The sequence below is a fragment of the Chionomys nivalis genome, chromosome 7 (genome assembly GCF_950005125.1).
Source record: "Chionomys nivalis chromosome 7, mChiNiv1.1, whole genome shotgun sequence".
NCBI classification, from domain to species: Eukaryota; Metazoa; Chordata; class Mammalia; order Rodentia; family Cricetidae; genus Chionomys; species Chionomys nivalis.
Window position 1 is genome coordinate 35273842 of NC_080092.1, and position 27033 is coordinate 35300874.

Sequence of the window (27033 nt, forward strand, 5' to 3'; positions counted from 1 at the left end):
GCGCAGGAGGGCGTGTGCCCGGAGCCGGGTTCGGTCGGCCAGCCCGACGCTGGCGCCGCTCCCGCAGGATCCGCTGCGGCCTGCTCTTCGCCTCCCTCGGCCGCGGGGCCCAGGCGCCCCGCACGTCAGTCCGCACGTCAACTCCGCGGGGGCGACGCCTCGCGAGTCGCGAGCAGGCGGCCCCCGCGCTGCCCGCGGGAGGGGCGCGGCCTGGTCACGTGACGCTCGCAGCCGCCCGGCCCCGGTCACATGGGCCGCAGCCACTGCGTCAGTCACAGTGCGGGCTGCGGGAGTCGAGTCGTCGCCGCCGCCGCCGCCCCCAGCGGACGGGGCGGGGATCTCGGTGCCAGGGCTCCGTCAGCCCGCCCCCGCCGCCGGCTCAGTCACCCGTCCCGGGCTCGGCCGGGCCGTCATGGAGCGGGGCGGAACCCTGGCGTCCGCCGAGTGAGGTGCGCCGCCTCGGCTCCCCGCGGCCTCTGGATCCGCCGCTGCCCCTCGCCCTTGGCAGCCGGTCGCCGCCTCCTGGGCGGGCCCGAATGCTCGTCCGGTGAAGGTGCAGGCCGGGCGCCGCCGCCACCGCCGCCGCAGCCGCGGTCGGGAGATGGTTCGGGCCTAGCGGAGCGGGGACTGGAGGTGAGAAGCCGCCTGACTGACTGACGTCTGACTGAGGCGCGGCTGCGCCGCGGGGAAGGCGAGGCTCGGGCCCGCGGACGCTCGCGGAGACCCTCGGGGCGGGGGGGGGGCGCTGGATCCGGCGTCGCCCGCTCTCTTGTCCCACTTTCTCAGAAATAAATTTCAAAGAAGAAAAAATGATAATAATAATAAAAATGTAAGGCCAACCTATTCCCAGCCAACGTTCTAGACGCTCATCTTCTGGCCGTTTTTATCCCCTCCCCTCCCCCGTCGTCCTTTTCCTCCATTCCTCCCTCAGATTCGGTCGGCGGATTTATCCCTTGAAAAATTTATGCTTCGTACGACTCAAGTCATTCGTAGTTAAAGAGAAAAATAGGCCCGGATTCTGGCTATCATCTCTCTACTAGTTCTCGCCTTCCTTCTCGCGATCCTGCGCACCTCCCCCCACCCCCACACCCCCATCTCCCCTCCACCGAAAGAAAAAAAAGAGGGGGGCCGGAATTTCCTTCCTTGATTGTCGACGGGGTTTAACTGAAAATACGGGGACCTGGGTTAGAATACGAGAAAGCCTCCTTCCCGGTCGGAATGGGCCTGGTACCTGGCGATCGCGATGGCTGGGCTTTGGGTATTGGTGTTTAGGCCTCTCCTCCAGCTGCCCGTGCTCAGGGTTAATCTCGTAATTGACGTCAGTGCTTTGTTCCTTCCACTTTGCTGTTGCTTCCACTCTCTGGGAAGGGATCATGGGGTACAGGAGTCCAGGGTGTGTGGGGGTGTCCTTGTTAGCCTTTTCATTCGCAAATGACACCTTTATAGGGCGGCGAGAGCCCTGATGGGAAAATGGTTGCGAGTGAAGTTCGAACTAAGACGGAGCGTTCGGTTCGGGGTTCTCCGAGTTTCGTCAGTTGCAAGTCAGAATTCTGCCTTTTCTTCCCCGCTGAGATTTTAAACCGAAGCTAGCCCCCTTTCCAGTGCCGGAATCTAAGCCCTAGGTGCCCGTAAATAGGCTGTTTGTGTGACATTTAAAATGTGTGCTTTTTGTGGGCCTGAGGGGGGGGAGGCTCAGATCCTGAACAGCTTCAAGCTTTGTTTCCATATTGATTCTTCGAAGCTTTAGAAAATCTCTTGTTTTGACTTATCAAAGTCCCTTTAACTTTTCAAAATTGAAATGTTTATGAGATCTTTCTTAATTGGAGATATGATGAGAAGCCAGTGTGAACCGAGAGGGAGCCTAGAATCATCGTGTTTGGTCTTACACGTATAAAGAAGTGTTGGCAAGTGGCCACTTGGTTTTTAACAAAGCTGGCTGCTTCAACTTCTTCAGGTTTATGTTCCTTGTTCATCACTACGTTTCTCAGCCCTCAGTCTCCAAACAAAAAGTCTCAAAAGTCATTTTTAATTGCCTTTCATGATGAACTTCTGAAAGCCTAGAAGTAGTCTTTTTTTTTTTTTAATTAATTAATGCCAGCAGTTGTCATTCAGTTTGTGGTCTTTTGCAGGCTGATTTTTGTTAGCTCAGCAGGAACAGTAGGCACATTTGACTTTAAGTAAAATTTTGCTTCAGGCAGAGACAAGGTAGGGTGTCTTGAGACCAGCCAATAGCCACATCTTTACTGTTTGGTTGGGGTGGGCTTGGCTGTGTGTGGTTTGGAATGAACTGGACAGTTTAGGGGTGTAATGTGACTGTAGTGCTTTGGTGAAGTTGTGTGATTAATTCCTAAGAAGAGAATTTTTTTTTTTGAGTTAATGTTCTACTTGTCAGTCTCACATTGAGATTCATGCATTCCCTTCTGTATTCAAGTTACTGTATCCCTTTTGGGACAATGAATCCACTTGCGAGGTGTACTTTTCTTAAAGTTCTATTGTAGTGTCTTTAGAGTGAGTACCATGTTTATTCTCTTTATTTGCTCCAGTGTGTTATGCAGTTAGATGGAATTTGATAGTATTTTGAAGTTGAAATTGTTTATCTATTCGATCTAAGATTTTATGGCTAACCTAAAGCTATATAAGCAAGTAATCAGTATTTGAAAGGGGGAAATTGGGGATCAGCTTCAGAAAGTGCTATGGAAGCTGAAGACTGCTAGATGTTAGGGAGCTTCCTTTTTTTTTGAGGCGGTAAGGTAGAAGTATATGTACTTGACAGGAACAAAGAAAACAGGCAGGTATTTAACTGGTATTTTTTCTTTTTGACTCCCTACTGGCTTAGAATGGAGTCCAAAATGTATGAAACCTTCCCTTTTCTTTGTAGTACTTTTAATAGAAATCAAAGAAGGTTTTTGTTTTGTTTTGTTTGTTTTTGAGACAGGGTCTCACTTTGTGTTTCTGACTGAATTGGAACTTGCTGTGTACACTAGGCTGGACTCGAATTCATAGAGATCCTGCCTCTGCCTCCCAAGTGCTGAGATTCAAGGTATGTGCCATTACATTTGGTTTTAAAGAGGTGTATTTTTTTTTTCAAGACAGGGTTTCTCTGTGTAGCTTTGGAACCTGTCCTGGAACTTGCTCTGTAGACCAGGTACAGAACTCAGAGATTTGCTTGTCTCTGCTTTCTGAGTGATGGGCTTAAAAACGTAGCAGTTCTTCTTTGGCCTCCCAGACTGCCAGGGATTACAAGCATTCTCCACTATGCCTGGCACCTGGGGTTTTTTATTTTGCTATGTCTCTTGTCCACATATATTCTAGATAAAAAATTTTGGTGCTTGTTGTAAAGGTTTCACAGCTTTCAATAACCCTCATATTTTTATTGTTTCCTTTTTCATTCCCTCTGATAATTGAAACAATGATTTTTATTTCTGGGAGGGTATTTGCCAGTCTCAGTTATTGTGAAATACATTGTAGTTAAAGTTCAAGACTGAGTAACTACTGTTGTTACTTTGTAACTTTCTCTTTTGTTTTAATACCCCACCCCTTGTTTTAAATCTGTATCCATCTGGTTATTTGAAATGACACTCTGTCTAGTATGTGGATTAGTAATAATAAATATCCCTGTTGTTGTTATTTGGTTTTTTTGAGTCGGAGTTTCTCTGTGTAACAGTTCTGGCTGTCCTGGAACGCCTTTGTAGACCAGACCAAGCTGGCCTCAAATTTGCAGTGTTGCTGGGATTAAAGGTATGCACCACTGCTTGGCCAATTTTCCTGTTATTAACTCTTGCTTTATCACCTGATCCATTTTGTCTTGATGTTCATTTTCACTGACGGTTTTTTCTTTTGTTTTTTTTTTTTTGTTTGTTTGTTTTAAATTATTTTTATTTTTTTAATTAAAATTTCCACCTGCTCCCCGTTTCCCATTTCCCTCCCCTCCTCCCAAATATTGCCCCCTCCCCCCTTTCTTTTGTTTTGAGACAAGTTTCCTGTATAACTTTGACTACCCTAAATTTTCAGCTCCCTTCCTGCCTCAGCCTATTGACTTCTAGGATTATAGATATGTACCATCATGCCTGGCAACACCTTGAGAATTCTAGTGGTGCTGACATACGGAAAGAGGGAGAGCTAAGTAAATTTAGAATCATAATATTCTAGAGTATTTTAATGTTGGAATTGCTTTTTAATCTTATTTTTAAGGTTTTTAATTTTTTTGAGAGGATCTCATATAATTGTCCTCAAACTGGAAGTGTGATTGTAGTGGTTGGTGCTGGCCTTGAATTAATTTCTTTCTTTCTTCCTTTCTTCTGTTCTCTCTCTCTCTCTCTCTCTCTCTCTCTCTCTCTCTCTCTCTCTCTCTCTCTCTCTCTCCCTCTCCTCTTTAGAACAGGGTTTCTCTAATAACCCTTTAAACTCACTTTGAAGACCAGACTGACTTAGAACTCATAGAGATCCGCCTGCCACTGCCTCCCTACTGCTAGGATTAAAGGAGTGTGCCACTACTGCCTGTCTTGTTTTTCTTAGTATCACAAAAGTTTATTTAGCAAAAAACTTCATATGAAAACGTACATGATCCAGTTCTACACCACAGTAAAACAGGCTCATTGGGTATGGTTGTGCACTTCTTGGCTGAACAGCCTTTGTTTAAACTCTTTCCAAGGCTTTCTACATGATGATGCTGTTTTCTTCTATGCTACTATTTCAGTGTTATTTTGTTGCCCACTAGTTACCATCTCAACGTTCATCAGTGACAAGATTCATAAAGGGATCAAAGCCCTGTAGAATTCCTTGCATGTCTGCCATCATTTAACTTCAGTGATAACTTATTGTCCATAAATTTCTTCAGTTTGGGAGTGTGGTCCTTGCTTCATGGCTACTCCAGCAGACCTGATCAATTTCTGAATTTCTTAAATGCTGGGATTAGTATGGACCTGAATGTTTTAAGTTGTGGATTTTTGTTTTGGTTTGGTTTTTGTTTGTATTTTTGAGGCAGGGTTTTCCTGTTTAACAGCCTGGCTGTTCTGGAACCTGCTCTGTAGACCAAGCTGGCCTCCAACTCAGGGATCTGCCTACCTTTGTTTTCTGAATGTTGGGATTAAAGCTGTGTATCACCAATGCCTAGCTGTAGATTTTTTCTTTTAAAAAAAGTATCTATCATCTATTTATTTATTTTGAGACAGGGTTACTATATATCTCTGATTGTCCTGGAACTCATGGAGATATGCCTGCCTCTCCAGTGATGGGATTAAAGATATTCACCACCAAGCCAGGCCTTTGAAATTCCGCAGCCTGGATTGTGCTGAGTGTATCCCTTTGGTTTCATATAGTATGTTCTTCTGTTCCCTGTATTTTCTTTCTTTTTTTTCTTTTTCTTTTTTTTTTTTTGGTTTTTCGAGACAGGGTTTCTCTGTGGCTTTGGAGCCTGTCCTGGAACTAGCTCTGTAGACCAGGCTGGTCTCGAACTCACAGAGATCCGCCTGCCTCTGCCTCCCGAGTGCTGGGATTAAAGGCGTGCGCCACCATCGCCCGGCTCCCTGTATTTTCTATAAATAATAATAATCTAGATTTAACTCATACTTGAATTTTTATCTTTTTGCTTTTGTGTCATTTTGAGACTGCATTGCATGTAAGCCCAGGCTGACTTGAACTCACTATGTTGCTGAGGATGAATTTGAACTCTAATCTTCTACCTGTGCCTGTTTTCTAGAGTTTTTAATGTATGGAATTACTTTTTATTATCTTATTTTTATATTTTTTTAAAAAAATTGAGATAAACCACAGAGAAACCCTGTCTCGAAAAACCAAAAAAAAGAAAAAAAAAAAAAAAGAAAAAAAAAAGAGAGAGAAAAAAAAATTGAGATAGCCTCATGTAGTTGTCCCCAAACTGGAGGTGTGCCTGGTGCTAGCCTTGAATTTCTTCTTTCTTCTCCCCCCCCCCCAGACAAGGTTTCTCTGTTTAGCCTTGGCTGTCCTAGACCTGTTCTATGAACCAGGCTGGCCTCCAACTCACAGAAATCTGTCTGTCTCTGCTTCCCAAGTACTATCTATGGTCAAAGTTGTGTGCCATCACTGCCTGTGTTGTTTGTTTTTCTGAGTATCACAAAAGTTTATGGCCTTCTTGCAAAACAGAGTGAATTCTTTGATCAGCCAAGTAAAGGTTTTCTGTTTTGTCAACTGAGAAATTTTCTTTTTTTATTTTTTTGTCTTATATTAAACACTGAAAGGATATTAGGAAAGTGTGAGGGCAATTCTGTGTTTTAGTACAAGGGTCAATGAACTGTGGCCAGTAGACTCATTGTAACCTGTTGCCTATTTTTGTGTAGCCTAAGAGGTAAGAATGGCTTTTATATTTTTATTTTGTTTTATATTTTTAAATAGTAGCAAAGAAGCCGGGCAGTGGTGGCGCACGCCTTTAATCCCAGCACTTGGGAGGCAGAGGCAGGTGAATCTCTGTGAGTTCGAGACCAGCCTGGTCTACAAGAGCTAGTTCCAGGACAGGCTCCAAAGCCACAGAGAAACCCTGTCTCAAAAAACAAAACAAAACAAAACAAAAAAAAAAAAAGTAGCAAAGAGTCAAAAGAATGTTATTATAGGGAGCTCAAATTTCAGTGTTCATAAATAAGATTGTATTGGAATCCAGTCAACCCATTTGTTTATGTATTGTCTGTGGCTGGACATAGTTGAAGAACTGACTCTATTGACTGCCAAACCTGACATACTATCTTGCCTTTAAAAAGTTTGATTCTTGCTTTACCTGATCAAATGGGCTTTAATGGACATATGGATTTGCTGTAAATTATAAGGTCCCTGGTTTACTGCAGTGGTTGTAGGGAATTTTGTTTTTAGGATATATATGTATGTGTATACAGTGTTTGGATACTCTTTATGCACAAATAGTATGCATCATGTAATATAGTATCATGTAATCTTACATAGTATGTAATATTGAATATAATTTTATCTTATACTGAATAGTGTATATAATGTTTATAACTATATAACATAATAGACATTACTATACCACATATCATATAAAACAGGTAGGGGCTGAGCATGTCTTAGCTGTTGACCGTATTCTTAGGGTAGGGTCATGCTGCACATGTCTGCTTTTAGTACAGCTCTGAGTGAGGATGAAGTCCAGAAAAACTGAGAAGATGGTCGGATCATAATGTTCAATTCACCTCTACATTCTACTCTTTTCTTTTCCCTGGGGAATGCTACCACTACCATCACTTTTTCCTATGAATTGTCCCTCATCCCTCTGTTTTATTTTTATATCTGACTGGCATCCAAGATTCTATTTCCGGGGCTGGAGAGATGGCTCAGTGGTTAAGAGCATTGCCTGCTCTTCCAAAGGTCCTGAGTTCAATTCCCGGCAACCACATGGTGGCTCACAACCATCTGTAATGAGGTCTGGTGCCCTCTTCTGGCCTGCAGGCATACACGCAGACAGAATATTATATACTAAATAAATAAATAAATAAATATTACAAGATTCTATTTCCTTAATATCTTTGAATCTGACTCCTTTTCAAGATTAGGTTAAGTCTTTATTTCTTCTTGGTTTTTGTTTGTTTTTTTGTTTTTTTTTGTTCTTCGAGACAGGATTTTGCTATGGTTTTGGATCCTGTCTTGGAAGGCTAGCCTTGAACTCACAGAGATCCACCTGCCTCTGCCTCCTGAGTACTGGGATTAAAGGTGTGTGCTACCACTGCCCATTTTAAGTCTTTCTTTCTTTCTTTTTTTTTTTAAATATTTATTTATTTATTATGTATTCAATATTCTGTCTGTGTGTACTCCTGCAGGCCAGAAGAGGGCACCAGACTCCATTACAGATGGTTGTGAGCCACCATGTGGTTGCTGGGAATTGAACTCAGGACCTTTGGAAGAGCAGGCAATGCTCTTAACCTCTGAGCCATCTCTCCAGCCCAAGTTTTTAAATCCTTAGTCTAGTATTGTGTATGGCCTAGTATATACACTAAATAGTTATTGAATGAAGAGTGTCAACACTATTTTGTACTTTCAGGTCTAGAGCTGAGGATGTAGCAGACTTGGTAGAGTGCTTAGCTATCACTCCAGCAGCACATAAACCAGTCTTGGTGGTGAATGTCTGTAATCTCAGCATTCCCACAATTTGAGAAGTAAAGGCAGGAGGATCAGAAATTCAAGGTCATCCTTAAGTACAAATCTAGTTTGAAACCAACTTGGACTACAAACAATCCTATTTCAGACAGTCCACATCTATCCATCTATCCATGTATGTGAGTATGCATGCATATATATGTTCAAGTACTCTGAAGATGCAGCATTTATTTGTATCTGGTGAATTTTTTTTTCCCTTTGAGACAGGATTTCTCTATGTAGCTTTGGAACCTGTCCTGTAACTTGCTCTTTAGCCCAGACTGGCCTTGAACTCACAGTGATTTGCCTGGCTTCTTTTCCTTTTTTTTTTTTAAGATAGGAATCTTTCTACATACTCTAGCTTTCCTGGTACTCACTATATAGGCCAGACTGGGATTAAAGATGCATGCCCAGCAAGCATAGGGGATTGAGTAAGAATAAGTTTATAATTTGTGTTCTTTTATTTTAACCATAGCCTTGGCTAGCTTTCAATTTTCTAGTTGATTGTCCTACATCTGCTTCCCGAGTATTGGGATTACAAGTGGGTGCCGTTATACCTAGTTGTATTTTCGTGTGTATAGATACTGGTTTTCCATTAGGTGTGAACTTTGAGAACACAAAGTTTGCATAGAGTTATTGGTTTTTTTTTTTTTTTTTTTTTTTTTTTTTTTTTTTTTTGGTTTTTGGTTTTTCGAGACAGGGTTTCTCTGTGGCTTTGGAGCCTGTCCTGGAACTAGCTCTGTAGACCAGGCTGGTCTCGAACTCACAGAGATCCGCCTGCCTCTGCCTCCCGAGTGCTGGGATTAAAGGCGTGCGCCACCATCGCCCGGCCATAGTGTTATTGTTAATGCTTTTATTGGATAATAACAATTATAAGAAAAAACTTACCCTCTCAGTTTTATCAAAAATAACCCATCTCTTAGAAAATGGAAAGTTATCTGTGGACACAAAAGAGTGCCATGATATTCTGAAACCAGCCTTTAGTGAGTACACCTGACATACTTTGCCTTGAGGCAGTAATGCTTCAGTCGTGGCTTTTATAAAAATAACAGTTTCTTTGAATTTCTATATGCTAGTCACTGAGTTAAACACTGGAGGGAAGAAAGTAGAAATTGAAACAACAGCCTTGTTTCTTGTTCTGTAGAGCTTATGATGTGGGAGTGGATTTCTACTAAGGAGATGGAGTAATAGTCAATACAGTAGTAGTAATCGACAGAAGTGCTAAGTGCCAAATGAAATACAAAGAAATGCTTTGAGAATTAAGTGGGGTTTTTCTTTTGCTTTCTTTCTTTTTCTTTCTTTTTTTTTTCTTTTTTTTTCTTTTTTTTTTTTTTTTTTGGCTTTCTTTTGTTTTTTGAGACAGGGTTATGTCTTTATCACTGTAGCTTTGGAGTTTGTCCTGGAACTCGCTTTGTAGACCAAGCTGGCCTTAAACTCTTGAACAGAGATCCACCTGTCTCTGCCTTCCAAGTGCTGGGATTTAAAGGTGTGTGTCACCATTGCCCAGCTTGGAATTAAGTGGTTTTAGTGATACAGAAGTCTTGGAAGGTTTTAGAGGAAGTGGGTTTGTGGTAGATGTGTTAGAAATGGGAGAATGAAAGACATTAATCTGGGTAACGAGAACAGTCTGAGTACAGACCTGGATCTGAATGTATGTAGGTTATTTTCAGACTCATACATTTTTGTTTGTTTTGTTTTGTTTTTGTTTTATGAGAGTTTCACTGTGTAACCCTTACTGTCCTGGAACTCCTTTTGTTGACCAGGATGGCCTTGATCTGAGAGAGATCTGCCTGCCTCTGCCTCTAGGAGTGCTGGGATAAAGGCAGGTGCTGCTACCACCTGACTGACTTTCTTGTGAGACAAGGTCTTAGGTTTAGAACTTGATCGTCCTGCTTCTACCTCCTAAGTGACTGCAGGTATATATGTCACCAAAGTCTCAAATGAGACAGCTTTTTTGTTTTGCTTTGGCTTTTGCCCTTTTGAGACAAGATCCCTCTGTATGTAGTCCTGGCTGATCTGGAGTTCTCTAGACTGGCCTTGAACTCATTGAGATTTGCCTGTCTCTGGCTCTCCAGTGCTCAGATTAAATGGAATACCACCATTAAGTATTACTCTGACCTTTTAAAAAAGGTATTTGGATGGTGATGGATATGATTAAAAGAGTTTATTAGAGAAAAAGAAGTTGAAGTTATTTCAGAGATGGCAAGAACTGGTGAAGATCCAGAAGATAGCAAATTGGGGGAGAGTGTTCTTTGAGAGGAAGAACTAATTTTTTCCTTTTTAAACAGTAGGAAAGAAGAGAATAGGTTCAGATGATGGCATTTTGAGAACTGATATTTAGGTGATACAGAAACTATAGTTCTTCTTTTTCTTTTCTTTTCTTTTTTTTTTTTTTTTTTTTTTTTTTTGGTTTTTGGTTTTTTGGTTTTTTCAAGACACTGTTTCTCTGTAGCTTTTGGAGCCTGTCCTGGAACTAGCTCTTGTAGACCAGGCTGGCCTCAAACTCACAGAGATCCGCCTGCCTCTGTCTCCCAAGTGCTGAGATTAAAGGTGTGTGCCACCACTGCCCAGGGTAAAAACTATAGTTCTAATTTTATTGTTATTGTTGTTTTGTTTTACAGCACAAGGGTTTCTTTATGTAGACCTGGCTGTCCTGGAACTGGCTCTGTAGACCAGGTTAACCTGAACTCAGAGATCTACCTGCTTGTGCCTCCAGTGTGCTGGCATTAAAGGTGTTCGACACCACACCTGGCCCCTGTCTTTTATTTTTAATATTCTGTTTCTTAGTCCTTGTCCCATAACAGAAAGTTATTTGTGGAATAAATTAGGATCAAAGAAAGTCATAGGACTCAACGGGATACTTTTTGAAATAGGAAAGAGAAAGATTACCACTTTTAGGAAGCTTTGAAAACCTGGTTGAGATTTATTTATGAGTCAGGATAACAGGAGTTTGAGGTGACACAGAAATTTGATTAACAGGTAGGCATGGCAGTATAAATCTGTTTTCCCAGCACTTGGGAAGTGGAGCCAAGAGAATTTCAGGGTCATTCTGAACTCTATAGCCATTTGAGCACAGCCTGGATTTCATAAGTCCTTGACTTTTAAAAAAAGGAAAAGAAAGAAAAAGAAAAGAAAAGAAGAAAAAGAAAGTTGTTTTTGGTTAAGAAAATAAAAATGTACCAGGCGGTGGTGGTGCATGCCTTTAATCCCAGCACTCGGGAGGCAGAGGCAGGTGAATGTCTGTGAGTTTGAGGCCAGCCTGGTCTACAAAAAAAAAAAAGGAACGAAAAGAAAAATGACAGGCTAAGGAGATAATTCAGAAAAGTTCACCAGGATTTTTTTTTTTTTTTTTTTTTTGGTTTTTCGAGACAGGGTTTCTCTGTGGCTTTGGAGCCTGTCCTGGAACTAGCTCTTGTAGACCAGGCTGGTCTCGAACTCACAGAGATTCACCTGCCTCTGCCTCCCAAGTGCTGGGATTAAAGGCGTGCGCCACCACCGCCCGGCTGTTTTTTTAATTTTTGCTGCGTTTTACATCTGAAGATGAGAGACTAGTGGTAAAGCTCAGTAGTGGATAATTGAAACACTAAGGTCCCTGGCACTGTGAAAGTAAAAGAAACTATAAACTCCATCTTCTCAGCACTGCCTTTTGGACAAGAGCCCTTCTGTACAAAACACTGTCATGGGACCTGATGTTTTGTTAGTTTGGCTTTGATCTCCAGGTGTGCAGTCTTTGTTTCCTTCTTTGGTAGGAAGCAATCTCTTCACAAGTTCTCATGGGTAGAGAAATCCTGCAAATGAGGCCAAGAGGGGTTTCTGGGTCCATGAGGCTTTGTGCTTTAACTTAGTGCTTTGTGGTAAAGTTAAAGTCAAGTAGCTGTTTGAAATTAATTGAAATATCAGCTTAATTCTCATTTTTGACTTTTGGAATTTAAACCATCAATAATCTGGTAATTGAATCGCCCTATTTTTAGTAGGAATATTGCTATGAGATAGTAACGGGAGTGGAAGCATAACAGATTCTGAGTTTCACTTGAAAGGGGCATGTTAAGTAACATTTAATCTGTCTATGTATCTATGTATCTATCTATCGATCGATTGACAGGGTTTCTCAATATAACCCCAACTGTCATGAAACTGTTTACCATGCCAGCTAAACTCACAGAGTTCCACCTGCTTCTGCCTCCCAAGTACTGGTATTAAAAGGCTGGTACCACTGTGCCTGACCAGCATATTTAAAAAAAAAAAAAAAAATTAAAAAAATTTAACTTAAAAATTTTAAAATTTGCAAATCTTATGTCATTATTTGTAAACAAAACAGACTATTTCTGATTCATTGGGAATGAATATTTTAATTTTTATTTTTACCATATACTTCTTGGGTTTTTTTCAGTTAAAAAATATTTTGGGGGCTACAGTGATAGGTCAGGGGTTAAGAACACTGACTACTCTTCCAGAGGACCCAGATTTAATTCCCAGCACTTGCGTGGCATCTCTCATGGAACTAGTAATTCTAGTTCCAGGGGATTCAATGCCCTCATCTGCTACACAGAATCCTGTATGCATGTGGGCACATAAACTCACATAACCACATACATATACATATAAAAATATGTGTAATTTTGAAATTTTATTCTCTGGTAGTTTCATACATGTACACAAAGTATTTGGTTCATATTTACCCCTGTTGGATTTTTCTTAATTATGGCAAAATACACATAGCATAAAAATTTTATTATTTTAATCATTTTATGTATACAGTTTATGGTCTATTTACAGCATGTACAACCACCAACACTGTCCTTTTCTAGAACTTTTTCATCATCCCAAACAAAAAATTTGAAAGATAAAATGATACTTTCCTAGGGCTGGAGAGATGGCACTGACTACTTTTCCAGAGGACTCGGATTCAATTCCCAGCACCCACAAAGGATCTGTCTGTAGCTCCGAGATCTGACACCTTAACACAGACATACATACAGGCAAAAATACCAATGCACATAAAATAAAAGTAAAATTAATTATCTTTTAAAAACGGCATTTTCCCATTGTTCTTACCTCTTCTGTTTTCTGTGAATTTGTTCATTCTAGGTATCTCATTAATTGGAATTATATAATATGTGACCTTCAGAGTTTAGCTTACTTCACATATGCTAATGTTTTCAGGGATCATCTTTGTTGTAGTATGTAGCAGAATTTCATTCACCTTCATGGCCGAAGAGTATATTTGTTATATTTATATACCACAGTTTGCTTATCTGAGTGCTGATGCAACACCTTGTTTCCTTCTTTGGTCTGTTGTGAATGATGCCTCTTTGTATGTTGGTGTTCAAGGATCTGAGTTCCTACTTTCCATTTTTTAGAGTGTATACCTAGAAGTAAAATCATTCGGTAGTTCTCTGTTAAAGGTTTTTAATTTTAAAAAGTTATTAATTTTTTGTGTACGAGTATTTTACATGCATATATGCATATGTACCACAGTTTGTGCCTCACATCCATGGAGGTCAGTCAGAAGAGGGATTGGATCCTATGGACTTGAAGTTAGGACTGGTTGTGATCTATCATATGAGTTCTGTGACCTGAACCTGGGTCCTCTGCAAGAGTAATTAAATACTCTTAAGCATTGAGCTATTTCTCTTACACCCCCCACCTGATATTTAAAGTTTTTTTTTTTTTTGATTTTTCGAGACAGGGTTTCTCCGTAGCTTTTGGTTCCTATCCTGGAACTAGCTCTTGTAGACCAGGCTGGCCTCGAACTCACAGAGATCCGCCTATCTCTGCCTCCCGAGTGCTGGGATTAAAGGCGTGCGCCACCACCGCCCGGCAGTTTTGTTGTTTTTTTAAGATTCTATTTACTTTTATATGTTGGCCTAAATGTATATATGCATCGTATGTATGCAGTGCCTGCGGTGGCAAGAAAAGAGATTAGATCCCCTGGGATTGGAGTTACAGACAGTTGTTAGCTGCTGTATGGGTTGTATGGGTGCTGGGAATTGAACCTGGGTCCTCTGGAAGAATAGTTAGTGCTCTTAATGGTTGAGCTATCTCTCCAGCACCTATGCTAAAGGTTTTGAGGAATCACTAAACATTTTTTCCATAGTAGCTGCTCCATTTGTGTATCCTCACAGCAATATACAAGGAACATGAGTTCCTCTATATCTTAATCACTGTAGTGATTGGAATGAGAATGGTCCCGATAGACTCACATGTTTGTATGCTTGGTCCCCAGTTGGTGGAACTGTTTGGGAAGGATCAGGATATATAGCCTTATTAGAGAAGATGTGTCACTGGAGGCGGTTTTTGAGGATTCAAATGCACAAGCCAGTTCCAATTAGCACTCTGCCTCCTGCTTGTGGCTAGAGGTATAAGCTCTCAACTGCTTCCTCAGCCCCATGCCTGCATTCCTGCTACCATGTTTCCCACTTGATGGACTCTAACCTTCTGGAACCATGAATCCATAAATGCTTGCTTTTGTAAGTTTTCTTGGTAATGGTGTCTCTTCTCACCATTAGAAAAGTGTGGTTAAGAGCACTTTCTACTTTTTCAGAGGACCCGGGTTCAATTCTCAGCACCCACATGGCAGTTCACAACTGTATGTAACTCCTGTTTCAGGGAATTCAACACCCTTTCACAGACATACTTGTAGGCAAAACACTATACAAATAAATAAATTATTTTTTAAAAAACTTTCAAAGGCTGGAGAGATGGCTCAGAGGATAAGAGCACTGGTTACTCTTTCAGAGGACCTGGCTTCAATTCCCAGCAACTACATGGTGGCTCACAACTGTCTGTGACTCCAATTCCAGGTGATCTGACACCCTTACACCAATGCACATAAAATAAAATTTAAAAAATTATTTAAAAATTTTTGATGGGCGGTGGTGGCGCACACCTTTAATCCCAACACTCGGGAAACAGAGGCAGGTGGATCTTTGTGAGTTTGAGGCCAGCCTGGTCTACAAGAGCTAGTTCCAGGATAGGCTCCTAGGCTACAGAGAAACCCTGTCTCGAAAAACCGAAAAACAAACAACGACAAAAAACCCCCAACTTTCAGTGTATCTTTTTGGTATTACTACAGTAAATGTATTATTAAAGATGAAAAGTTGAGGGAGCTGGAGAGATGGCTCAGAGATTAAGAGTACTGACTGCTCTTTCATAGGTCCTGAGTTCAATTCCCAGCAACCACATGGTGGCTCACAGTCATCTATAATAAGATTTGGTGCCCTCTTCTGGTATGCAAGCATACATGGAAGGAATGTTGTATACATAATAAATAAATTAATCTTAAAAAAGATAAAAAGTTGAAATTATAACACATTTGCTATTCAATTGTGCTTTGTGGATTTTTGTGTTCTTGTCAACTTGCCACAACTGGACTGTTTATTTATCTCACTCCTACTCAAAATGTTATAGCTCCTCCTCCTCCTCCTCCTCCTCCTCCTCCTCCTCCTCCTCCTCTCCTCCTCCTCCTTCTTCCTCTTCCTCTTTTTCTTCCTCCTCCTCCTTGTTCTTCTTTCTCTTCCTCTTCCCCCTCATTCCCCTCCCCCTCTTCTTCTTCTTCTTCCTCCTCCTCCTCCTCCTCTTCTTGCTTTTAGGAGTGGCAGAATGATTATTTTCTAGTTGCACTAGTCAAGTCTTGGTTCAAATAATACTATTACTGAGTTACTTTGGTAGAGAACCATAGAGAAAAAAATGGCGTAACTTGTATTTCAGTGATGTTTAAAGTATTCGGTATAAGTTGCCCTTTTTTTTTTTTTTTTTTTTTTTTTTTTTTTTTTTTTTTTTTTTTTTTTTTTTTTTTTTTTGTGGTACAGGGAATCAAACCTAGCACATGCTGGCCCTTACCACCAGGCTGTATTCTGTTTCTTCAAGATCATAGTGGTAGCCGGGCGACGGTGGCGCACGCCTTTAATCCCAGCACTCGGGAGGCAGAGGCAGGTGGATCTCTGGGAGTTCGAGGCCAGCCTGGTCTATAAGAGCTAGTTCCAGGATGGGTACCAAAGCTACAGAGAAACCCTGTCTCGAAAAACCAAAAAAAAAAAAAAAAAAAAAAAAAAAGATCATAGTGGTAGATTCATTTACCTACAGTTCACAAAAAATTCTAACATAATCAAAATTTGAAGATAAAAAAAGATAATGAAACAACAGAAACAATTAGCTACAATAAATGATATCAAAATTGTAAAAAAAGGAAAGTGACTAAGATACATAACTGTTTTCTATATTTCTTTTTTTTTTAAGTCCTGAGCTGGATTATACCATGCCCAGTTTAAAATCTTTTTCTTCTTTTTAAATTAAAAAATATTTTATGAATGTACATGTGTACCTGAGTGTGTGTATTGTAAGTTCACTACATGTTACCTGTGAGGCCAGAAGAGTGCATTTTAGCCCCAGGAATTGGAGTTATGGGAAGTTGTGAGCTGCCAGATGTATGTGCTGGGAATTTAACTCTGTTCCCCTGCAAGAGTAGTAAGTACTGGGGCTGGAGAGATGGCTCTGAGGTTAAGAGCATTGCCTGCTCTTCCAAAGGTCCTGAGTTCAATTCCCAGCAACCACATGGTGGCTCGCAACCATCTGTAATGGGGTCTGGTGCCCTCTTCTGGCCTGCAGGCATACACACAGACAGAATATTGCAAACATAATAAATAAATAAATAAATAAATAAATAAATAAATAAATAAATATTTTAAAAAAAAGAGTAGTAAGTACTCTTAGCTACTAAACCATTTTTCCAGCTCAAAATTCTTTCTTTTTTTTTATTAATTTATTTATTAATATTTCTGCCTCCTCCCCACCACCGCCTCCCATTTCCCTCCCCCCAAATTCTTTCTTTTTTAAAGTTGATATTTACTGAACCTCACCAGTTTTGGTATGTTTTGTTTTTGTTTCTGTTAGCTTACAGTGTTTTCTTATTTCCCTTGATTTTTTTTTTTTATTTATTTATTATGTATACAATATTCTGTCTGTGTGTATGTCTGCATGCCAGAAGAGGGCACCAGACCTCATTCCAGATGGTTGTGAGCCACCATGTGGTTGCCGGGAATTGAACTAAGGACCTTTGGAAGAGCAGGCAATGCTCTTAACCTCTGAGCCATCTCTCCCCGAATTTTTTTTTTTTTTTTAAATTGTATTTCAACATAGGGTTTCTCTGTGTAGCCCTGGTTGTCCTGGAACTCTGTAGACCAGCCTGGCCTTGAATTCAGAGATCTGCCAACTTCTGTCTCCAGAGTGCTGGGATTAAAGGCATACACCACCACTGTCTGGCTAAGAATGTGTATTCTTTTGTTGAAGTGTTGTTTAGTAACCATTAGATTCAGTTGGCTTATATAGTATTAATTCAATATATAAAATTCCGGGAGATTATATTTGTTCTCTTTATGACCTTTATTTCTTGAATAGTGTTAGAATATTTAGTGATATAAGACCACAGTTGTAGCTGGGCGGTGGTGGCACACGCCTTTAATCCCAGCACTTGGGAGGCAGAGGCAGGCGGATCTCTGTGAGTTCGAGACCAGCCTGGTCTACAAGAGCTAGTTCCAGGACAGGCTCCAAAACCACAGAGAAACCCTGTCTCGAAAAACAAAAACAAAAAAACAAAAAAAAAGACCACAGTTGTTTCTGATAGTTTTAAGTTTAATCAGAAAGGTTTGGGAACCTGAATAGTAATTAAGGGTGGGTTTCATTGGCCTAAAACCCATCAATAATATGAGGGCAGAGGAAGAGGTGACAAATGTTAGCAACCAAGGATTCTCTTTTAAGGTGATAACAATTTCTTCTTCTTCTTCTTCTTCTTCTTCTTCTTCTTCTTCTTCTTCTTCTTCTTCTTCTTCTTCTTCTTCTTCTTCTTCTTCTTCTCCTTCTCCTTCTCCTTCTCCTCCTCCTCCTCCTCCTCCTCCTCCTCCTCCTCCTCCTCCTCCTCCTCCTCCTCCTCCTCCTCTTTTTTTTTGTAGACCTGGCTGGTCTCAAACTAAGAGATCCGCCTGCCTCTGCCTCCCGAGTGCTGGGATTAAAGGCATGCGCCATCACCACCTGGCAATAATTCCTTTCTTTATAAAGAAAAACAGGTGTTTTTCCTTAATGTTTTTTGACTTATTTTAATGCTGTTTAATGTATAACATTGAGACATATTTTTTACATTTCTTGACCTTTTAGGGTTTTTGTTTTTGGTGATGGGAATGCAACTCCAAGCTTTAAACATGATGAGATGCACTTTGTGATTTTCATCACAGGCTCATCTTTTGGAATTTGAATTTAGGAAATTGGTAGTTAACAAGCCCCTTAGGCTCTAAATAGCTTTGTATTTTGGTAGTACCATAATTCAAGAGGCCTAATTGAAACTTGATTGTTAATATAACATTTATTAATCTGTCCAAATGTGCTAAAGGATGTTTTCTTTGGTTTTATCCTCCAACTGCATTTGATATTCATTAGAGGAAGATTCAAATAATTTGTCAGTTTTATAGAGTGCTAGGCACTAGGGAAACCAAATATATCACAACAGTATTTCTTTTTTTTCCTTCTTTTTTCCCAATGGTTTTTCTTTTTTTTTTAAAGATTTATTTATTTATTATATATACAACATTCTGCCTCGATGTATGCCCGTACGCCAGAGGAGGGCGCCAGATCTCAGTACAGATGGTTGTGAGCCACCATGTGGTTGCTGGAAATTGAACTCAGGACCTCTGGAAGAACAGCCAGTGCTCTTAACCTCTGAGCCATCTCTCCAGCCCCTTTTCAATGGTTTTTCAAGAGAGGGTTTCTCTGTGTAGCTCTGGCTATCTTGGAACTCCCTCTGTAGACCAGGTTTTCCTCAAACTCATAGAGATTCATCTGTCTCTGTCTCCTGAATGCTGGGATTAAAGGTGTGCACCACTGCCCAATTTGACAGTAGTGTTTCTGTGTATTACCGTAGGTTATATCTTAGCCACATTAGATAGTAATACACATAAGAAACAACAAGCCATCAGGGCGATGGCTCAGTGGGTAAGTAGCATGTACTGCCAAGCCTGACACTTTAAGATTAATCTCTGGAACCCACACAATAGGAGGGAACTGACTCCCATAAATTCTACTCTAACTCCCACATATATACCATGGCATACCTGTGCAGTAGAACTCAAGAGCACAGACAACACCAAAACAAAACAACAAGCCATACCCAAAGTTTCACTTCTGTGGTGTTCTTGATGCTAAGATCTGCATCTTTGACTTGGGGCAGAAGAAGGCAAAAGTTGATGAATTTTTACTTTGTGACCATGTGGTGTCAGATGAGCAATTCTCTTAAGTCCTGGAGACTGCCTGCATTTGTGCCAAGACATGATAAAGTGTTGTGGAAAGGACGGCTTTCATCTTGCAGTGAGATTCCACCCTTTCTATGTCATCCCAATCCACTAGATGTTGTCCTGTGCTGGGGCCAAACAGGTATGTGGTGCCTTTGTGAAGCCCCAGGGTACAGTGACACCAACGTTCTCATTGGCCAAGCTGTCATGTCCGTTCATACCAAGCTGCAAAATAAGGAACATGTAATTGAGGCTCTGAGTAGAGAGCCAGGTTCCCTGGCTGCCAGAAGATCCACATCCCACAGAAGTGAGGCTTCAAGTTTAATGCAGATGAGCTTGAAGACATGGTCACTGAGAAGCAGTTCATTCCTGATGTCTGTGGGGTCAAATACATCCCCATTTGTGGTTCCCTGGACAAGTGTTGAGCCCTGTGTTCAGTAACAAATCTCACATTTAGTCTGGGGAAAAAAAAACAACTTGAATACACATTTCAAACATTTAGAATCTCTATCTCTCTGTCCATTATTTTTGTGAATGTTTTGCCTGTGTATATGTATGTACATTCTGTGCATGTTTGGTGCCTGGGGAGGTCATAAGAGGGTGCCAGATCCCCTGAGCTGGAATTAAGGACATTTGTGAAACATCATGTGGGAATCTTGGACCTCTGTAAGAACAGCAAGTGTTCTTAACCACAGAGCCTTCTCTCCAACACATTCCCAAGAATGTGTTGGTTCTACTGCTCATCTTAAATGATGTGCTTTTTTGGGTCTGATTGACCTCTGTTTTCTTTTTTGTTTTGTTTTTCAAGATAGGGTTCTCTGTGTAACCTTGGTTGTCATGCTCTGGAGACCAGGTTGGTCTCAAATTCAGAGATCTGCCTGCTAGGATTAAAGGTGTGTGTTACCATTGCCCACCTTGATTTATATTTTCTTATTTGTTTTAAAATACGTTCCACAGATACATACTAATTTCCCTCTTTGGTTAGTCTGTCTCTGTGTTTGTCTCTCTTCCTCTTTGGAACATAACCAAGATAGAGGTATAATCTATATTCAGCTTCAGGGAAAGGAGCAGCAGTGGTCCTGATACCACTTACTTAGCATTTTACAGCTTCTTTTATTTATTGTTTATGCAGAGAAAAATCTCTGTTGTTATAAATAAGCAATTCCTCTTGACAATATAGTACTAGTGACAATATAGTATTGTCATGATTGCAGAAATAACATTCCCATTTTCCCTTTGACTCCAGATACTTTTTCCTTTTTAATAGTTTTTAGTTACACTTCTAACCCATGTTAATTTTAGATTCTATCACTAAAGTCTTAGTTTGTCACTTATCGAGGCATTAATTGAAAATATTAATATATTTAGGGCAGAAATGTCGTTTTTTGGGGAATCTAGAACAACAGCAAAGCTGAGGTCAGACTGCAGTAACGATGGACATCAAGGAAGCTGTGTTTGGGACAAAAAGAAATCAAGATAAGGTAGATGCAAAGTAGAGAAAAGAACTGGACATGGGGTCTGGGTGGTAGATGGAAGTGGGTTATATGCCACCAACGATATTGTCAGCTAGCATTGTGAAGAGGAAACACTGAAAAATGAGTTTACGTTGTCCTTTCCCTTTGAATATACAAATTTTAACTGACTTTCAGGTAGCAGAGCACTTGAAAAATTCTTGTGTTTGGGGCAGTGGAGTAGAAGAATGTTGCCATAATGTATGAGGCTCTGTTCAGTTCCCAGGGGAAAAAAAAGTTGTTTTGGTTGAGTAGTGGTTTCTCATATTCTAGCTAATGTTTTATTTCTGGGTGGCTATGGAAGATGGTGATGCTGTTAGTTGCTAAAATCAGTGCCGGAATCCAGCTTCAGCACAAATGTCTGGTAAATGCCCAGGAGTAGAAAGAAGTCGAAATCTCCATTTGGAGTGTTGTGTTGACAGTCAGTACAGACTATGACATTTTTATTTTTGTGATGTAAAAATTGTACTTCTCCTCATAGCAACATGAACCGTGAAGACCGGAATGTGCTGCGCATGAAAGAACGGGAAAGGCGGAATCAGGAAATTCAGCAGGGTGAAGACGCCTTCCCACCTAGCTCTCCTCTATTTGCTGAGCCATATAAAGTTGTAAGTTATCTTTCTTTGAATGTTTTATTTTACCTCACTTATATGACATTTGTGCTTTTAGTTTGTTTGTGTTTGTTTTTGTTTTGAGACAGGGTTTCTCTGTGTAGCTTTGGAGCCTATCCTGGAACTACTCACTCTGTAGACCAGTATGGTCTTGAACTCAGAGAGATCTTCCTGCCTCTGCCTCCTGATTTCTGGAATTAAATTTGTGCTCCACCACCACCCAGCTATTAGGTTTTTTAAGATTCGTTTTTATGACTGTTTTTATGATGCGCACACTGATAGGTTTTTGTAGAGGCCAGAAGAGGATGTCCGGTGCTCTGCTTCTGAAGTTACAGGCAAAGCCGGGCGGTGGTGGCGCACGCCTTTAATCCCAGCACTTGGGAGGCAGAGGCAGGCGGATCTCTGTGAGTTCGAGACCAGCCTGGTCTACAAGAGCTAGTTCTAGTAGTTCTAGGACAGGCTCCAAAACCACAGAGAAACCCTGTCTCGAAAACCAAAAAAAAAAAAAAAAAAAAAGTTACAGGCAGCTTTGAGCCATCCAACATGGGTGCTGAGAACTCAGGTAATACATTCATGCTTTTAACCACTGAGCCATCTCTTCAGCTCAATGCCTGTGCCTGCTTTTTCTTGAAGCATTATGGGAGGCGGAGGCAGGCTGGATCACTGAGTTCAAGGCTAGGTGAGAATACATAGAGAAACCCTGTCTCAAAAGAATATTTTTTTTGTCAGTGAGTCTACATTACTTACTGTTTATTAGGTAGTCTGTAATCTTTGGTTATAATATCAATCAAAGATGACTTTAACAGATGCTGTGTTTCTCCCTGTTTCTTTCCATTTGTTTATTTTGTAAGTTTCATCGGCTGGAATGCTTGTTTTTTTCTTTCTTTTTTTCTCTTTTGGTTCTTTGAGACAGGGTTTCTCTGTAGCTTTGGGGCCTGTCCTCACTCTGTGGACCAGGCTGGCCTCGAACACATAGAGATCGACCTGTCTGCCTCCTGAGTGCTGAATTAAAGGCGTTTGCCACCACCACCTGGCCTCTTTCTTTCTTTTTTGTAAATTTATTTATTATATATACACTTTCCAGGATACAGTGCCAGATCTCATTACAGAGGGTTGTGAGTCACCACGTGGTTGCTGGGAATTGAACTCAGGACCTCTGGAAGAGCAGCCAGTACTCTTAGCCTTGGAGCCATCTATCCAGTCCATGAATAAATCTTTTTAAAAATTAAGAGAAATAAATTGGATCAGTTACTATTTTAATTTTTTAAAAAAATTGTTTATTTTGTTTTTATTTTACGTGTATGAATGCTTAGATGTCTGATCATCTGTGTACTACATGTGTGCAGTACTGGAAGAAGTCAGAAGAGGGCATCAGATCATCTGGGGCAATAGTTACAGACAGTTGTAAGCTACTGTGTGGGTGCTGGAATTTGAACTTTAGTCCTTTGGAAGAGCAGCCAAGTGCCCTTAATCACTGAGCCCAATTGCTATTATTAATTACTATCATTGTTTTTGATTTGAGATTACAAAAAAAGAGCACTGAACAGTACCAATTCTCATGACTCTAAGGTCACTTTACTGGTGACATGTCTTTCTAGCATTTCATTTGCCTTTGGGTTTCAATGGTGGTTAACATTTTTTTTTTTTTATTTTATTTTATTTTTTTTTTTCGAGACAGGGTTTCTCTGTGGCTTTGGAGCCTGTCCTGGAACTAGCTCTTGTAGACCAGGCTGGTCTCGAACTCACAGAGATCCGCCTGCCTCTGCCTCCCGAGTGCTGGGATTAAAGGCGTGCGCCACCACCGCCCGGCTGGTTGTTAACATTTTAAAGTCTAGAATCTGTAAATCATGCTACTATTCATTTTACAATAAAAAAATAATGAATCAAACTTGTTTTCCAATATTGATGTTTTCTGTGAACAGCCATATTTTTATCTTGATTCTTGAAGAAGATCAGACAGATTTCAAACAAAGTTATCATTAATGTTTCCCAATCTCAAAATAAATAGTGGTAGTTCAGGTGGATTTTTTTGTTTTCCTTTTTTATTTTTATTTATTTTTTATTGATTCTTTGGGAATTTCTTTTGTTTTTTTCTTTTCTTTTCTTTTCTTTTTTTTTTTTTTTTGTTTTTGTTTTTTAAGACAAGTTTTTATCTTTAGCTTTGGAGCCTGTCCTGGAACTAGCTCTTGTAAACCAGGTTGGCCTACCTCTGCCTCCGAGTTCTGGGATTAAAGGTATGCGCCACCACCACCTGGCTGGGAATTTCTTTTTTAAGTTAATGTCTCAGGTTTTCCAGGCCTAAAACTCACTAAGTGGTCAAGGATGACCTTAATTTGCGATCCTCCTTTATGCTGGGGATATGTCACCAAGTCAATTTATGTGTTGTTAGGGGTTGAACACAGGACTTCAGGCATGCCATTCAAACACTAAACCCGAGCTGCAGCCCAGCCCTGATTATTTAGTCTTGATTTCTTTTTAATGTAATCTGTAGATTTTCTTTTGTATTTTAGCATGGTTATTTTCAAATACTTTCTTTTTTTTTTTTTTTTTTTTCTTTTTTTTTTTTTTTTTTGGTTTTTCGAGACAGGGTTTCTCTGTGGTTTTGGAGCCTGTCCTGGAACTAGCTCTTGTAGACCAGGCTGGTCTCGAACTCACAGAGATCCGCCTGCCTCTGCCTCCCGAGTGCTGGAATTAAAGGCGTGCGCCACCACCGCCGGCTTCTTGATGTTTTTTTTTCCCTCAGATACATTCAGTAAATTTTTTTTCACTATGAGAAATATTTATCTGGCCGGGTGGTGGTGGCGGCACACGCCTTTAATCCCAGCACTCGGGAGGCAGACAGGCAGATCTATGTGAGTTTGAGGCCAGCCTGGTCTACAAGAACTAGTTCCAGGACAGGCTCCAAAGCTACTGAGAAACCCTGTCTCAAAAAACCAAAAAAAGGGCTGGAGAGATGGCTCAGAGGTTAAGAGCACTGACGGCTCTTCCAGAGGACCTGAGTTCACTTCCCAGCAACCACATGGTGGCTCACAACCATCTGTAATGAGATCTGGCACCCTCGTCTGGCCTGCAGGCATACATGGAGGCAGACTGTTGTATACATAATAAATAAATAAAATCTTTTAAAAAAAAAAAAGAAAGAGAGAGAGAGAGAGAGAGAGAGAAATATTTATCTGGACTAAGAGTGCGTGGTAGAATCAGTGCTCACCTAGACTGTGAGAGGATCTAGTTTTATTGTTTGTTTTGTGTGTGTATTTGGTGTATATTTATAGATGTGTATTTTAAGATTAAAAAGTGAGACTTATCTTTAAAAACCCTTCTGATTGAGGGTTATAAAATGAGTTTGGAAGAATATTTTATTCAAATTATACTAACAGTATATTTTTATTTTCTTTTTTTGTAGACTAGCAAAGAAGATAAGTTATCAAGTCGTATTCAGAGTATGCTTGGAAACTACGATGAGATGAAGGATTATATAGGAGACAGATCTATACCAAAGCTTGTTGCAATTCCCAAGCCTGCAGTACCAACCACAACAGACGAAAAAGCGAACCCAAATTTTTTTGAACAGAGACATGGAGGCTCTCATCAGAGTAACAAATGGACTCCTGTAGGACCCGCACCAAGCACTTCTCAGCCTCAGAAACGGTCCTCTGGCTTGCAGAGTGGACACAGTAGCCAGCGGAACAGTGCAGGTGGTAGCGGCACTAGTAGTAGCAGTCAGAGACATGACCGTGACTCATATAGCAGTAGCCGGAAGAAAGGCCAACATGGGTCAGAGCACTCCAAATCACGATCCTCAAGCCCTGGAAAACCCCAGGCTGTTTCTTCATTAAGTTCTAGTCATTCCAGGTCTCATGGGAATGATCACCATAGCAAGGAACATCAGCGCTCCAAATCACCTCGGGACCCTGATGCCAATTGGGATTCTCCTTCCCGTGTTCCTTTTTCAAGTGGGCAGCATTCAAATCAGTCTTTCCCACCTTCTTTGATGTCCAAATCTAGTTCAATGTTACAGAAACCCACTGCCTACGTAAGGCCCATGGATGGACAGGAGTCTGTGGAACCAAAGCTGACCTCTGAGCACTACAGCAGCCAGTCTCATGGTAATAACATGACTGAGCTGAAGCCCAGCAGCAAAGCACATCTCACCAAGCTGAAAATACCTTCCCGACCTTTGGATGTAAGTCTCACACTTAGAGTGGTTAGCATTGTAGCTATATGCAGTCATTTGTAGATACTTCAGAGAATTGGAACTGTTTTTTTGCCTTAATAGTAAGAGGAAAATTAAAAAATTCATGAAATAAAGGTTTAAAGAACAATTTGGGAATTGACTCCCAAGTGGATTCATAGAACTAAACACTTTTTTGGATAATAAAGAAAATATCATTCACAGATTTTTTTATTTTTTATTTTTTTTTAAAGATTTATTTATTGACCAGCCTGGTCTACAAGAGCTAGTTCCAGGACAGGCTCCAAAACCACAGAGAAACCCTGTCTCGAAAAACCAAAAAAAAAAAAAAAAAAAAAAAAAAGATTTATTTATTATGTATATAACATTCTGCCTCCATGTATGCTGACACACCAGAAGAGGGCACCAGATCTCATTACAGATGGTTGTGACCCATCATGTGGTTGCTGGGAATTGAACTCACGACCTGTGGAAGAACAGCCAGTCCTCTTAACCACTGAGCCATCTCTCCAGCCCCAGATTTTTTAAATTAAGATGACAAGTCAAATTGTATACTAAAAGAAAGATTTATTGATTTGTTAAAGTTCTTTGGTTTTATGGGATAGTATAGCTTATTTCTTTTTATTTAAAGAGAAAATCTGGGTGGTGGTGGCACACACCTTTAGTCCCAGCACTTGGGAGGCAGAGGCAGGCAGATCTCTGTGAGTTCGAGGCCAGCCTGGTCTACAAGAGCTAGTTCCAGGACAGGCCCTAAAACTACAGTGAAACCCTGTCTTAAAAAACTGGAAGAAAAGAGAGAGAGAGAGAAAATTAGCTTGTCTATTCTTAGAGTTTTACAAATAAAGCAGGTCATGGTTTATGGTAATAAATGGTGGGACTTTTAAGTGTACAGAAGTGATAATGTTGTATAGTTCTGGTGCCTCCTCCTTTGCTCACAACTAAAGGGCTGAAACAGTCACTGTGACTGTATAAAAGTTGACATTCAAAATAACCAAAGAGCTAAGCAGGGCTGGAGAGATGGCTCAGTGGTTAAGAGCACTGTCTGCTCTTCCAGAGGTCCAGGGTTCAATTACCAGCAACCACATGGTGGCTCCAAACCATCTGTAATGAGATCTGGCGCCCTCCTCTAGTGTGTGGGTATACATGAAGGCAGAAAGTTGTATACATAATAAATAAATAAATCTTTAACAAAAAAAGAGCTAAGCATTCATAGTGAAATATCTGAAAATTTATCTTCATGTACTAAATTGTCAGAATATTAGATTTCAGCAAAACATTGTCATGTAGGCAAGATTTATTTATTTTATTATTTTATGAGTGTCTCACCTGCA

General features: G+C 40.5%; 1 protein-coding gene and 2 pseudogenes across 3 annotated transcripts in view; 2 read left to right on the forward strand and 1 right to left on the reverse strand.

The window, feature by feature from the left end:
• Positions 1-279: 279 nt before the first annotated feature.
• Positions 280-27033, forward strand: part of Aff4 (ALF transcription elongation factor 4) — an 85858-nt gene continuing 59104 nt past the window's right edge. For 2 of the 3 annotated variants that reach the window (XM_057776711.1, XM_057776714.1), the window contains exons 1-3: positions 280-633; positions 21381-21507; positions 24914-25693. In XM_057776711.1, coding sequence (XP_057632694.1) covers positions 21385-21507; positions 24914-25693 — 903 coding nt within the window. In that variant the 5' untranslated portion in view covers positions 280-633; positions 21381-21384. Of the gene's footprint in view, positions 634-3688; positions 3739-21380; positions 21508-24913; positions 25694-27033 lie in introns of those variants that run through there. The other variant, XM_057776712.1, reaches the window with a different exon arrangement.
• Positions 4636-4852, reverse strand: LOC130878667 (small nuclear ribonucleoprotein G-like; annotated as a pseudogene).
• On the forward strand, positions 19081-19813 carry LOC130876829 (60S ribosomal protein L10-like; annotated as a pseudogene).